The sequence below is a fragment of the Hemitrygon akajei genome, chromosome 21 (genome assembly GCF_048418815.1).
Source record: "Hemitrygon akajei chromosome 21, sHemAka1.3, whole genome shotgun sequence".
NCBI lineage: Eukaryota > Metazoa > Chordata > Chondrichthyes > Myliobatiformes > Dasyatidae > Hemitrygon > Hemitrygon akajei.
The window spans coordinates 20,813,166-20,829,428 of NC_133144.1; the positions used below are offsets into that span (position 1 = coordinate 20,813,166).

General features: G+C 41.2%; 1 protein-coding gene across 2 annotated transcripts in view; it reads left to right on the top strand.

The window, feature by feature from the left end:
* Positions 1–16,263, top strand: part of LOC140714142 (casein kinase I-like) — a 195,196-nt gene that overhangs the window by 150,959 nt on the left and 27,974 nt on the right. For both annotated transcript variants that reach the window (XM_073024968.1, XM_073024969.1), the window contains exons 8-9: positions 10,706–10,790; positions 14,382–14,530. In XM_073024968.1, the coding sequence (XP_072881069.1) occupies positions 10,706–10,790; positions 14,382–14,530 (234 nt within the window). The remainder of the gene's footprint in view (positions 1–10,705; positions 10,791–14,381; positions 14,531–16,263) is intronic.

A 16,263-nucleotide genomic window follows, 5' to 3' on the forward strand; every position in this document is an offset into this window, starting at 1 on the left:
ATTGAGTAAGAGTAAAAAGATGATGATTTTGTTGGTGCAAATGAAAGAAAGACAACACAGATTTGTGTAATGTGCTTCGGTCTGACTGGACAACTCCACCAAAACAAATGGTTGTCCTCCTCACATGGTCCGCCTGAATTTGAAATTTAAAGGAGGCAATGCTATATTTTAAAATAAAACCCTGAACAGTTGTTATAAGGAGATGATGGGGGTGGGGGTATGAGAGGGGAACTTGCTGAGTTATGTTCCTCCAAGTAGTTTTTTTCTTTTCTGTTATAACTTGATTGGTATAATTGATAAGCAAACAGGAACATGAAAACACATGCACATTTGTAATTTCTGAGGCCATTAGCATTATTCATGAGTCCACGAAGTTCATGATTTCTTGTTTTGGCATTTCCTGGCTTGCTGTTTTTCTATTGTGACATGGAAACCTTTGAGCACTGGAGATGTATCAGTCTAGGGTCACGTTATATTTTATTATACTGTTGATTTAAAGTGAGCGCGTACAGCATTATAGATTGTCAATTGCATTCTTAATGAGTAGAGGAAGCAGTAATCTAAAGGTTCCATTACACAGTCTAAATTATTGCTGATGTACTATTCCATGGATAAGCTCCCTCCGTTCTAATAGAACAGTGCCCTGGCATTTTAGTAATAATAGAACTTACTAGGGAGTCTTTCCATATGCTTCTGCACCTGTGCCCAGCCTTATTAGGAGTCCCCTGCTTTGCAGTGTTTCTGACCATATGCTACCCTTGTGTCAAGCCTTGCTGGCAATTGTGAAACTGAGTAATCTCTGTATGTTTCTTCCTGTTATCTGGAGCCTGGCATCCTCACTTAATTCCAGACAAGTTTGTAACTCCAGTCATTATAGAAAAGGACATCTTTTCAGAAAAGTAGATGTTATAAATGGGTGTCTTGCGCATAATTTAAATAATTTACAGCCATTTAGTTGTTAATTATTTGCACGGTGCAGTGAGAGGTATATGATATGAATGGAGGCATTCAGATTCGCGTTCAGTTTGTAATTGAAGTTGCAAGTTAATGCAAGCTGACAGTTAGTTCAGAGCATATTGGATTTGGAGCATTTTGTGTTGCTAATGGTAGGGTTGCCCCAGGGTTGTAGGATGGAGTATTATTATCAAAGGGAGAAAGGAAGTTGTGGCTGAACAGCATAGCTGCTTCCAACTCTTCTGGTTCCCAGAACATGTATAATAAACCTTCCGTCTCTGACTGAGCTTCCTGGTTACCAAACCTTAATGTTACATTTTTTTAAACAAGCTTTTGTTAAGTTTTTTCTGATAAAGTTCCTGTATTACATTGACTGCAAGGAATGCTGATGTAAAAGCCACATTCTACAGCATGATCAGTTATGAAGTTGTGATCTACCTAGCTTCTGCATGTTATAAACCTAAAAGCAGTATTTGTATGCTGAATAGTTTTCTGCATCTGGTTCAGTTGCTGCCCTTCCAAGTCTGTCACCTAAAGACTTCAGTATTAGTTAACTCCCATGTTCTCCACCATGAGAGATCAGTTAACATGTTTGAATTAGTTTGTGTTTCTGCTAGAAAGGTTTCAGGTGTTCAGACCAAGGGGGAAAAAACTTGTGTTTTGTAGGAAATATAGTAAGCCTACATTTGTGTTGCTCATCCCTAAACTCCATCATAATCCCAAATTCCCCTTGAGAAGGGGTGTGAGCAGCATTTCAGAGTCACTGCAGTTCTTCTGTTGAAAGTATACTCACAGTTCTGGTTAGGGTTGAGTTCCATGATTTCAACCCAGTGAAGGGTCAACAACACAATTCCAGGTTGTGATAAAGTACATTCTGGCAGAGAGCACAAAGATGCTGATAATCTCGTATGCATGTTGCCTTTGTCCTTGGTGATAGAGGTCATGGGCTTTGCTGGAAGCTGCTGTTGAAGTACCCAGAGTGAGTGTAGCCACTGGAGGAGGGAATGAATGAATAATTCATGGAATCCAGTCAAGTGGACTACTTTCTCCTGCATGGCTGATGTGAAACTATGGATTTCTCAACCACAAGAGATGACAGGGGCAAAGTTACTAATGAAGGAAGTAGGAAACAGGGATGGCATGTGAGTGACAATATGGTATTGAGATAGAGTATCAGACATGATGGTGTTGAATGGCTTGCTGTTCTGTTACCTGCTATTGCCTATAAGGTCACAAGTTGTGGCAGTTGTCGTTTCTGCTGCTGCTGATAGTGCATGGTGCCTGGTGAATGTCCAGTTTTAAGCTTCCAATTCTCAATCTCATTCAGTACATTTGTAATACCAGTCAATGCATTGGAGGGTGTTCTTTTAATAGATTGTCTTAACACACAGTCCATTGGCATACTGCACCTGGAAGCTAAGCTTCTAAATTTGTCACTGCTTAACATGTATTCTGTCCCTCATGGTCTCACTCCATTTAACTGAACTTTGAGTTCGGTTAATGATTTTGTTAATGCTTTGAGGTTCAAGGAAATACCACTGGCAAACTTTCCATTGATCACACAGCCAGGGTGTTATATCCAGTGCATCATCAGTTATATGATATTCAAAGTGAAGAATCTCAGCTGGTGGTGACTGCAGATTCTGTTAGTGATGTCACTTTGTCAGCTCTCAACACTGTTCTAGGTCAGCATGAATGCTGATGAGTCATAACTCATACCAATCTGTCATTATCACCTAACATCATAGAGATGTACCAACCTCAAACGTAGCTTGCTTCCTCAACCCCATCCTTAAGGCAATGAAAACCAGTGAGTCATTAGCTATTTCATTTGAAGTAGAATTCGATCAGAGCTAAGTGGAAAAGAAAACTTGTTTTTACCCTGAAGCTGTAAAAGTTTTGTGTGTTTTAAAACACTTATAGATATTTTAAGCACTTGAAATTCCTGTTGAAACACAGGAAATAGAGCAGCTAGTATGCATCACAAATGGCTCCTTTAAGCAACCAATAGTGATTTGTTTTGGGAAAGTACATTGTGATAGCTACACAAAGTACACTGCAGATGTTGTGGTCAAATCAACACGTACAAACAAGCTGGAGGAACTCAGCAGGTTGAGCAGCATCCGTGGAAACGAGCAGTCAACATTTTGGGCCGAGATTTTTTGAGCTAATCTACAAAACATTGTGCATCATTATGTCAAGTCAAAAGAAAAATTCCAAAGCCTGTCAACAACTTACTAAAAATTAAAAACCAAAATTGTGAGGCTGAAAAAGTATAAATCTCCTTTGTAATTACTATGCCAACTTTCCTCAGATGCCATATACATATTATAGAAACATAGAAAATAGGTGCAGGAGTAGGCCCTTCGAGCCTGCACCGCCATTCAGTATGATCATGGCTGATCATCCAACTCATAACCCTGTACCTGCTTTCTCTCGATACCCACTGATCCCTTTAGCCACAAGGGCCATATCTAACTTCCTCTTAAATATAGCCAATGAACCGGCTATCTTACCAACTTACCAATTTATTGATGTAGAAAATTGGAGAATCACCTGTTTTCAATGAATTCATAAGAATAAATATCCCCCCTCTCTGTAAGGTCCAACAGTATGGTAGATTTTCAACTGACCAAGCCAAAATGAAGACAAAACGCATCAGGTGGATGCTCCAGTTTCTCTCTCATTCTAAGGGATTGCAGTTTGGGAAGTTAATTGAGAATAGCAGGTGTGTTAATGGACATGTGAAAAAGGAATAAGTGTAGTATGGCATTGTTCCAGTAGCTGGTATAGGCTTGATGGTCTGGGTATCCTTTCATATAAAAAAACATAAAGCAGCTTTTCAGTTCTGGTGAAGACCTCGTAGACTGAGCCAAGGCTGATAATGACCAAGAGATAGATCTGCCTGAGAAATGAAGGGTTGAATCATTTTGGATGTACACCAGACTCGTCCTTCCCCATGACCAGTCTCAATAATATGTATTTATCTCCTTATTGAACAGCTTCTGGAGCTCACTGAGAGTGACTGTTGTCACAGTAGCCTCTCTTACAAATGCCATTATTCTCCAGCAACTAAGTTGAGAGGGGCAGCCTGACCTAGGCAGTGTGGCTGTGGTTTCATATTTCTTCCACTTTTTCTCGATGGATTGCACTGAGCTCTGGAGTATGTACAGTGCCTTTGAGATAGTCCTGTACCCTTCCCCAGATTTATACTTCTCTATTATAATTTCCCTGAGTTGTTTTGAATCCTCCTTTGTCTTCATTTTGGTTTGGTCAGTTGAAAATCTACCATACTGTTGGACCATACAGAGAGCGGGGATATTTATTCTTCATTGAAAACAGGTGATTCTCCAATTTTCTCCATCAATAAATTGGTAAGTTGGTAAGATACTATGTATATGGCACCTGAGGAAAGTTGGCATAGTAATTACAAAGGAGATTTATACTTTTTCAGCCTCACAATTTTGGTTTTTAATTTTTAGTAAATTGTTGACAGGCTTTGGAATTTTTCTTTTGACTTGACATGATGATGCACAATGTTTTGTAGATTGGCTCAAAAAAATCGTACTTCAGTTTATTTTAAGTTTAGAAAATGAGACAGTAAAATGTGAAAATAGTTGTGGGGGCTGAATACTTTCTGAAGGCACTGTAAATGAGGATTTTGAACACCCTGTCTGTTCTGTTATTACTCTCTCAAAGCTTGACCTGAAAGAGAATGTTCCCAGTGGTAATCTCTATCAAAGAACAGTCTCTTATACATAAGCTTGCTTATCATATGACTGGTAAACACCAGCTGCTGAACGCCTTGCGTGTGGGCACACAACACTTTAATTTATTATTTCAAATTGTCAGGTTTATTATCCTGATTCTACATTCACAGTTCACCTGCCTTAGTTGGAGCCCCACAGTGCAGTCATTTTCTATACTTGACCTGGTTGCTATGTGAAATCCACCGAAACACACATAATTTTATTTTGGAATTTGCATGCAAAATATGGTGTATGTGAATACGTACACGATGCTGGAAGAACTCGGCAGGTCAGGCAGCATCTGTGAGAAAAGAGTAGCCAACGTTTCGGGCCGAGACCCTTCATCAGGAATGGGGGGGGGGGGGGTAAGAGAGGGCCGAAGCCCAGTAATAGAGATGGGGGAGGGGGAAGGGCTAGAGGCGCCAGGTGGAGAACCAATCAGAGGAAGGATAAAGGGGGGAGGGGATAAGCATGAAAGAACCTAGTCCACACGTCCCTCCCCACAGAACTCCCACCCTGCACTTATCCCTGTAAGCGCAAATGCTACACCTGTCCCCACACCCTCTCCCCTTACCACCATTCTGGGCCCCAGACAGTCCTTCCAAGTGAGGCAACACTTCACCTGCGAGTCTGCTGGAGTCGTCTATTGCATCCGGTGCTCCTCTACATCAACGAGACCCGACGCAGATTGGGGGACCGCTTCGTCGAGCACCTACGCTCCGTCCGCCACAACAGACGGGATCTCCCGGTTGCCACCCACTTCAACTCTGCCTCTCATTCCCATCTAGATATGTCCATACATGGCCTCCTCTACTGCCATGATGAGGCCAAACTCAGGTTGGAGGAGCAACACTTCATCTACCATCTGGGTAGCCTCCAGCCTGGTGGTATGAACATTGAATTCTCCAATTTCCGGTAATTCCCTCCCCATCCCCCCATCTTAGGTCCCTCTCTGCCCCTCTCCCCTTTCAACTTTCTGCTCCTTTATCTCTACAGTTCTTTCATGCTTATCCCCTCCCCCCTTTATCCTTCCTCTGATTGGTTCTCCACCTGGCGCCTCTAGCCCTTTCCCCCTCTCCTATCTCTATTACTGGGCTTCGGCCCTCTCTTTCTCCCCCCCCCCCCCCCCCATTCCTGATGAAGGGTCTCGGCCCAAAACGTTGGCTACTCTTTTCTCACAGATGCTGCCTGACCTGCTGAGTTCTTCCAGCGTCGTGTACATATTCTTTGATCTACAGCATCTGCAGTTGTATTTTTGTGTTTTGATATGGTGTATGTGTTTGTAGAATATTTATTTTTAATACATTTTTTGCAAGATTCCTTTATAATTTCTGAGAGAGAACTGCTAGACTGAACCACACCCCAGTCATAAATGGTGAGAGATTGCAAGCAGTAAAGGTCATATTAACACTGCCAGCTGCTCCACAGATAACTAATAATCTCTCAGAGCTGGATCATTAAGCCTATTGATTCCACAGAATACTGAATGAGTTGTGGTGATGTAACTGCTTAACTAGAGCACATGCAACAAATCAACCCCAAGAGTAAGTGGGAGAAAACGAGCGTGGGCAGTAACTTCAATTTAACAAGATGGTGTCTGAACTTTGTGTTTGGGTTTGAATGTAACTCAAATAAATTAAGCTATTAGTGAGTCTTTGTCACATAAATATCTGCTCAAGTGGTTAACTGGTTGGGTGCAAAAGCTTTAAAAACATTGATTTGTTTGAGCGTGAGGACGTTTTGGATGTGGGTATTGGAATGTTTGTGAGAGAGACATAAGTATCCGTTTAGGTTCTGTCTGACTTCAGCTTTGTTCTTGTGGTTTGAGTCAATTTAACTCCGGAATTCTGTTGTTCGCTTGCTCCCAGTATCGTTTGATCAGGCAGATTGAGGATGGTAGCCTTGTGGTGTGGGTTGTGTTATGCTGAAATATATTAGTGAGAGATGAGATTTCCCTGTGAGTCAATGTAACCAGAATAATCTGAGTTGAGCAGCGCGGTAACAAGTCTGCAGTGTGCTGAGTGTGCAACAACCATCAAGCACACATTTACACCAATTCCATTTTGCTCTCTCCACAATCACACTCATGTCCTCCGTCTACATGAGAGGAGAAATTTACAGTGGCCAATTTACCTACCAATCCTCATGTCTTTGGGAAGTGGGAACAAGCTACAATACCTGAGGGGTTCCCACCCAGTAACAGAGAGAATTGAGGTCAGGGTTGAACGTGGGTCAGTGGAGCTATGAGGCAGCAGCTCCACAAGCTGTCCCACTGTGTTGTGAAAGGCCGGTTAACAAATCACTACCTGGAATATTTATCCTTGTTGAGTATTCCTTCATTTTACTGAAAAAGGTGGGAAGTAAGATTTCACACAAGTTTTATGCTCTACTCAGGACAGAGTTGTTCATGTTGGTTCTTGTACTGCTACACACCGACTTTAGGCAGGGTTGTTTGTCAGGGTGCTGGTGTACTGGAGATAGGGTTGGAGCTGGTTTCAGGTTTGACGTGTTAGGATTATAATTAATATGATGCACCGTTCACAGTCCATGGTCCCAAAGTGCTTCAGAGCCAGTGAAGCATATTATGTTCTATTCTCTCTTGAAATGTAGGGAGGACAGCAATCTGGCATAGATACAGTGAACTAAATGACCTCTCTCACTATTGTACCTTTTCTACAGTGACAGCAGCATGGCAGCAGTCAATAATGGCTTTTGCAGTAAATGGAGAATTAAGGGTGGAAACATTAATTTTCTGGAGCAAATTAGAAATAACCATAGGAAATGGGAGGAATTTGCACTCCAAATCTGCCCTGCCATTGAGAATGATCATGGCTGATCCAGTCTCCGTATCATATTTGTTCTTTTGCCATATCCTTTAATGATCTTTGTGTCTAGAAACCTTTGTACTTTAACTACAGTATATTTAGTGACTGACCTTCTGCACCTCTGACAAAAAAGTCCACAGGTTTACCTACCGCCTGAAGAAATCTCTCTTCACGTCCGTCCTAGGTTTGTTACCCCCATATCCCAAGATTGTGACAATTCGTTCAAGGCACTTGCACTCAATAGAGACATCTGGAGGAAATCTGTTCAAGGGGAGCTGTGCCACAGGAGAGTAGTCTCTGCTGTGCTGCAGAAAACAAGAGGTGGCTGTGAAAGGAGAGACTGAACAGCTGAAAGACCTAACCACTGACCACAGCCACACTTACTCTTGCCCCCACTGAGAGAGAATATGTGGATCCTGATCAGCCTCTACAGTCACCGCGGCACCCACCAATAGACAGCCCCTCGTTCTTGACTCGAGAGATCGCACTACTGCTGCTACTACTACAAGACAACTAGACTGAGGAACCATCCAGACTTTCTGGCTCTGTCACAATTTTGCATATTTCATAAGGTCCCCTCTCATTCTTCTAACCTCTAGTATATACAGGCCTGGTCTTCCAATCTCTTACAGTAGTCCCTGGAATCAGTCTGATAACCTTGCCGCATTCTCTCTATGATAAGTAATCTTTATTAGCTAAGCAGATTAAAACTGTGCACAATAATCGAGATACGATCTCACCAAGACGCCTGTACTCAAAAATCCCTCAATTTTGAAGGCCTACATACCATCTACTTTCTTTAACTCCTTTCTGCATTTGCTTTCATTGACTGATGTCCAACGACACCTAGGTCACTTTTTCAACACTTAGCCTTTCAGTTTTTTATGCCCAGGCGGATAACTTCACATTTATCTATGTTATTCCTGCATGTGCCTTGTTTTTCCCCTCACTCACCTGTCTAGATTGCTATGTATACTTGAGCCAGTGGATGTGTTTTACCATTGGATCCTGATGCTTTTGTGATCCAAAGGTTCTTCTGAAGTTAAGAATGAGGCATAAAAGTTACTTATCATTTTAAAGTGATTCAAGAGCACAGACTAGAAAGGAAGAAGATGAAGGAAAGAGAAAGACAGAAAGTAGTGTGGTCTTCTCATACCAGTCTGATAACAGAAACTCCATTGATAACATTAACCAATCAGATAGCCCGATTCAAGTGACACCTGCCATTGAAACCAAGAAGCCTCCAGAAAAGTATAGAGGGAAGAGAAAGATAAACAGTTCTACAACCCATCTAACATTGTCCTCACATCTGGTAGATTCAAAACTGGCTTGGAGCTAGGAAGCAAAGGGTAATGCTTGAGCTCTGCTTGAAGGCCAATGACTAGTGATGTGCCACAGGGGTCAGTGTTGGGACCCTTGTTATTTATTACTTATATAAATGATACGAATGTGAATGCACGACGCTGCATCAGTAAGACTGCCAATGACACAAAATTAGGTTTTGTTGAGAGTGAAGAATTTTATCATAGGTTACAGAGGATTTTTGATCAGTTAAGGAAGTGGACTGAGGAGTGGCAAATCGAGTTCAAAGCAGCTACGTGTTGAGGTGATGCACTTTGAGAAGTGTAACCATCATAGGACTTGTATTATGAATGGTGGGCACGAGGGAGTGCAGCAGAACAGAGGCACTTGGGAGTACAAGTGCATAGTTCGTTGAATGAAGCGTCACAGGTAGCCATGCTGGGACATTACGCTGCTCTTGTATAAATCATTGGTTAGGCTGCAGTTGAAGTACTGTGTACAGTTTTGATCACCCTGTTATAGGAAAGGTACAATTAAACTGGTGTTGAAAAGATTTATAAAGATGTTGTTGGGGCTAGAGGGCCTGAGTTTTAAAGGGAGTTGGCCAGGCTTGGTCTGTATTCCTTGGAATGTAGGATAATAATGCATAACCTTATAGCAATATTTACATTTATGAATGTGGACAGTAACAGTCTTTTCCCCAGGGTAGGGGAGCCGTAACTAGGGGACACAGATTTAACATGAGAGTGGGAAGACTTAAAGGGACCTGACAGGCAACGTTTTACAGAATGTGGTAGGTATGTGACTGAACTGCGAACTGAAGTGGTTGAGACAGATACGTTAGCCTCATTTAAGCACTTGGATAGGGATATGCAGAGGAGGGGCTTTGAGGGATATGGGCGGAAGGCAGGAAATTGGAACTAGTTGGGTTGGCATGAACTGGTTGGTCTGAAGAGCCTGTATCTGTATTGCATTGTTCTGACTCTGACTCTAACAGCAAGGAATGCTTTACTCTAAAAGTAAAATCCTGTAGATGTTAGAAATATGAAATAAAACAGAATGCTGGGATATGTAAGTCAGGTAGCAACTTTGGAGAGAGGATTAGAGTTAACATTTCCTATCAGTGACCTTTCATGAGACTTGAGAAGCATTACAGATAACAGAAACCTGAAATTGCAAAGCAAGGGGAAGGGATGGAGAAAAGAAAAGAAAGCCTCTTGACGGTAGACGGCAGGAGAGTTTAAATTAATCTGGCACCAGCTAAAAGAGGATGGTAAGGACGAGTAAGTAACAAAAAACTTACCTGAGGCCCTTATAACTTGGAGAAAAATAAGTTGCAAGGCTGGTTTGGCTGATTAGCTAATATCACTTGATGTATACTATCATTTATTTTTATAAGTTTGAACCAGTGATACCATAGACACTGTCAATGATTTCACTCTGTTGCTTCCATTCCCTCAAGGTGTTCATTGGTTAGGTTGTTCTGCTGGCTTTTAGGTCTTGAATGCATGAAGGTTTAAAATTTGTTTGCCTAAGCAATGTTCATAAATATTTTATTATAGTTCTGCCTTGGAGAGATGTAAGAGCATTTAGTACTCTTACTCGATAGCTTCCAAATGCTTACATTTCTTTTCAGTATGTTTGCAAAAAAATGTGTAATTGCTTACAGGTAATATCTAAAGCAGATACCAAATAGAAAACATGTTTGTGTTACTGATGCTATGCTGCACAATAATTGTCCTGATCTCTACTTAATCTGTATATGTTTCCAGAACATCACTGGATTAAAATCTTATTTGATTATGCCCAATTTAGTTTTCCAGTTTTATATGATTATCAATCATATGAGCATAACTTGACTCTCTCTGGTTGCAGGCAGATACGTTGAAAGAACGCTATCAGAAAATTGGCGACACAAAGCGAAACACTCCCATTGAAGTTCTCTGTGAGAACTTTCCAGGTATGTTTTAGTTGTGACTCAGTAAATACCTATTTAACTTGTAGACATGTAGCTGCACAGCCATGGTTTACCACAAATTGCCGTGCTTTCAGTTTGATAGCACTTGTAAAAAGCTCAGTATAATTTGATGCGTTTCTTTTATCTTTCTCCCCTCTTTAATAAATCTTTTCTGTTCAGTCCTCAATACTGCACTTCTCTAATTGCTATTATGACTGACAAAGTACTTTGGCATTGGGCATTGGGTGGCAGGGTGGAGATGCATCTCTACCCAAAGGAGGTGTAAGGCAGTCCTTCCCTCTACCAGCCTGCAGGTCACCCTTGGGCAATGTGTATCACCTGCAGGTCACCCTTGGGCAATGTGCCCCCACTCCCCAACCCTGATCAGGGTCACGCAAAGCCATAAGAGCAGGTGGTAGATGGTCATTTGAGTGGCTGGTGCATATCACAAGTCCTGGTTATGCGACCACTGACACCAGGCAGACAATCTCTGAAGAGTATTGATAATGGCTGGGGTCACCCATCTTGTAAGGACATGAGTCAGAAGAAGGAAATGCCAAGCTGCTTCTATTGAAAAAAATTTGCCAAGAACAATCATGGTCACAGATAGAGAAAAGAATAAGAACAACAGCGCGAAGGGGGTCTTGCTTCTCAGATTAAAGACAGATGGAAGACCACTATCACCTACGATGATAGTGATTATATGACACTCCTCACAATGATGATGAGTGCTGGTCTGTTACTACTTTTCATAAAACCATACACAGAAAACATAGAAAACAGGGCAGGAGTAGGCTATTTGTCCCTTCTATTAAACACATGGCTGATCATCCAGTTCCCACCTTTCCCCACTGCCCTTGATTGTCTTAGCATTAAGAAATTTTTTCTTTCCTTCTTGAATATAATTATTGACTTGGTCAAAAATTCCACAGTTCACCTCCCTCTGAGTGAAGAAATTTCTCCTAATATTGGTTATAAATGGTGTAATGTATACCGCGAGGTTGTGACCCCCTGGTTCTAGACCCCAGCCATCTAGAACTGTCTTCCCTGTACCCAATGTGTCTAGACGTGTGTGTAGTTCTTAGGTTTCTATGATAACTACTCTCATTCATTAACACAGAGTGAATATTGGCCTTACCAACCTCTCATATTAGTCCTACCGTCTCAGGAATCAGTCTAGCAAACCTTTGTTGTATTACCTACACTACAAACACGTCCTCACATAGGGAGAGCAAAATCTCACACAAAACTTCAGACGGAGCCCCGCCAGGTACTTGTATGTCTCAGCAAAAATATCCTTGCTCCTGCACTCAAATACTTCTTTGGTGAAGACAGTTCTCATCTCACCTTTTCTCAGTCTTTACATCATCCTGTTTTAGAGTTAAAATGATAACTTTGCATTTAACCACATTAACGTTCATCTGCCAAACATTTACCCACTCTCCCTACTTTCATAAGTCATATTGGAGGCTCCTTGCATTATTCTTACAGCTAATGTTTGGCCCCAGCTTTGTGCTGTTTGTAAATAGCTGGTGTGAAGCAATGGTGTCACTTAAGATGTATATCCAGACCCTATCTCAGCTTGACTGAGTTCCATACCTTGACTCTGCTGAGACCAGCACCAGAACAGGTCAGATGCTGGGTAAAAAGGAACATGACTGGGACCATTGAAGTACTGATGATGAAGCACTTTAAAAAAAAGAGTTGGCACCTTTTCTGGTTTAAAGTTTAAGCTTACTGCTCATTGTCTACTAAAATCTCAGCTCAGATTAGTGTCTAAAGAGAGTGGTACACTGTTCTACCACAACCATTGGCCACATCACTATGTCCTATTTAGATTTGCTGGTTATGTTAATCCTTTTAGAAGACAATTGTAGACCTGATGCTCAGAGTTATAAAGATCTGTCTGCAGGAAGGAACATTTTGATAACCTGCTGGTAGATTTGCAGAATTCCCTTTTGTGTGATTTGCAAGTACTGGGTTATGTAGATACAATGGAGAACAATATTTCAGATAAGCATTGTTGTTTTGCATTATTAATAGCACCTCTGATTTGAAGCTTGGCAAACTGATAATTCATTTGTTAAGTTGCCTTGCAAGAATTCCTATATGGCTCTATTCAGTAGCTGTAGACAGTAAATCTATTCAGTAACTGTAGACAGAGCTGTGCTCTTGGGTCCGGTACCATGCAGTATTTCTGCCAGTTGGATTTCAGCCCATTTCTTAAGGAAAAGAACACTGTTCCTACTAGGTCCTTTAGGTCATTATATAGTTGACTGTATGTAATGAGGAAGCTATTTAACCATCCAGGTGTTGTCTTGAGACAGTGCCTAATGAATGAGGGTTATTCTGTTCATAGCAGTAGATTTCTCCCACAATAATTTGAGCACGTTTTCTCATACAAACCTATTTACTTTCCCCACCTTTGCCAAACTACCAGCCCTGCAGTGCCATGGTTAAAAATTGGAGATATTTGCTTGCAAACTTAGAACAGCATTTTGTCTAGTGTTAAATAGATACCTTAAAACCTTCTTGATTTAATTTGACATTCAACAGCTTCAAATAGACCCTGTTGCACTTTTGGACTGCGGGCAATAACAGGAATGAACTTGTACACCTCCTTTCGGCTCTTTCATTGTTTCGACTGTGTCCCAAATCACTACCTTTTTTTTGCCTTTCATCAATGAATCACTTCTGATCTCTATAAACATGGGCCTTGTATTTCACATCATACTGTGACATTTTGCTGGTCTTGTCTAGGTAATGATTCTTGCTTGGGGTGTGAGAGGTCCTGGGTTCAAATCCCGGACGAGCCCCCAATGTTACACACCAGCAGCAATAGACCACAACTGGAGTCAAGTTTTAATGTTAAACAACTATTTTTATTAGTATCTACCCAAAATACAGAAGATTAAACAAGCTACTCTCCTGAACAGAAGTTAACAGTGTTAAGCGTTTGTGGCTCCCAAACCGTCAGGCTTAGGGGCAGTTCTTAAAGTCTTAAGATGGCAAGCTGAAAAGTTCCGGTAATCCACGGAATAGGTGAGAGGAGAAACTTGTAAATCCACATTAAAATGTAACGAGAAAGCTTTCTCGGAGAATTCCAAAGGTTCCACGCTAGGAAAACAAGGTAACAGTCACAGAAGATCTCAGCTGACGAGTAGTGTTCTAAAATCCACATAGAGGTAACACAAGGTGATAGTCACGTGTCCAATATGCACAGTGTGCCGCTAATTAACCCAATCCTTTGGGCATGGGGAAGTATCAAACTTCACCCATTACTGTAGCGAGCTCCTGCATGCAGTCCTGAGTCTTGTGTCTGTCTCCCTCACCCTCCCCCTCCGCAGTCTATCCGCATTCTGTTATACTGACGTCATACTCGCGCCTCGTCCATGCATTTAAAGTGACGCCCACAGTAAAGGAAACCCGTGGTCACGTAACAATAGGCTTCCTTCCGTCCTTCACTTATCAAGCATTAAATTTGAAATTCTAGTTGTCATGAATGGTCATCGACATGAAAACTTGCCACACCCTCTCCATGGGACTGCTGTTTTCTGATCTGATGTTTAAGTGCCTTGTCTGTTTTCTTTGCAGAGGAGATGGCAACTTACCTCCGCTATGTGAGGAGGTTAGACTTCTTTGAGAAACCAGACTACCAGTATTTACGTACACTATTCACGGATCTTTTTGAAAGCAAGGGCTATGCATTTGATTACGCATACGACTGGGTTGGCAGGCAAATAGTAAGTATCACAAACCATGTCATGGTCTTGTAAATAGAGCATCAAACACCATTTCTGATAAAATATCATGGAAATAAAGATTCATTAAGCCCTCAGGAACAAAATGTACAATTTTTAAATGGTATATTGGCAAAGTAACAATTTTTGCATTGAAATGAAAATTCGCTCTCATGATGATGACTCTTCAGAAATGCTTTACTTGTGAAATTAATATTAAAGTCAGGAAAGATTAATGTCAGATTAATGTGTGCCACCATTTTCATAGATAGTTCTGAGATAATCAGTTTCTCAGTGATGCCAATGGGACAGTAAATATGGGTAGAACACATAGTGAACTCCGCTGTCCCATCTCTGAATAGCTGAAAGAAGGTGTGAAAGTAATTGGCTTGTGACTGCAGTAAAAAGGCGTAACTCTAAATTACATTTCAGAACAAGAAATGTATCCGCAGATACCCAAAAATAGGTTAACTTGACAAAATTATAATTCAGCATTATAAATAGTTGAAAACCAATTCAGTAATTGAATAATTTAAATTATGACAGACACAATTTTTTTTAACTGCAGATGCTGGAAATCTGAAATAAAAATAAAATGCTAGAAACACTCAGCAGGTCAGACAGCATCTGTGGAAAGAGAAACAGTCAGTGTATTGGGTCTGCATCCCTTTTGTTAGAAAAGACAAATAAAGTTGCAAGTTAGTTTTCAAAAGGGTCACCATGCCACCACCTTTCCATCTCGAGTTTCTATCGCATTTGTCAATTAATCACTTCTGATCTCCAGCTGATACTGGTGTTTTATTTTGTTCCATGCCCCTCTTCTCCACTTTGTCTGAATCAACCTGATAGAAAAACAAAAAGGAAGGAAAGTACTGGAAAAATAAAGTAGGACAGGCAGCAGCTGTGGAAAGAGGAACAAAACTGAAGTTGAAGGTATTTTCATGTGCACAAGTACGTATGTGCACAAGAGCAATAAGGAACTTGTAGCAGCAACATGATCACAGACCATTATATAAGCAGTGTTCACAAGGAAGACATACTGTAAACATAAAATAAACATAATGTTTACGAGAAAGAACAATCAGAACAAAAAATATCAAAGTCCGGTTTAGTGGAATATGATCAGAATTGTCATGGTATCTAGAGTTGTGCTGGGTTGGTTCAAGAATCGACTGGTGGTAGCGAAGTAGTTGCTCTTGAACCCGGTGGGTGTGGGACTTCAGGCCTCAATACCCTTTGTTCGATGATAGCTGCGAGAGGAGAACGCAGCTGAATGAGGAGCCATTCATCAAACCTGAGAGAGGAGGAGAAACACATTTGTCTACGTAGCAGTGAAGTGTAGATGAAACAAATCTCTGCCAGGGTCATGTGCCAAGTGGGATCAGATAACCTGTAACAGCTGTGTTGTTGGTGTACAGTGTGGCGTGTCCAGCGGATCGACTATATACAAAGAGGAAGGAGGATAAAGGATGCCTGGCAAAAATGGTTCTCAAATGAACAGGAAGAAAGAGCATGTTATCTAAAGTTGGATAGTTCAGTATTGAGTCTGGAAGGCTGTAGTCTGCCCAACTGGAAGCTGAAATAGTGTTCCTCGAGTTTGCAATGGTTGCAGCGGAAAGGCCACAGACAACAGAGGTCAGAATAGGAGTTAAATGGTGAATGCAAGTGACAGGCATGCAAAACCATAGCATCACCATTGCAGACTGAGCATAGGTGCTCCAAAAATATGTTCACCC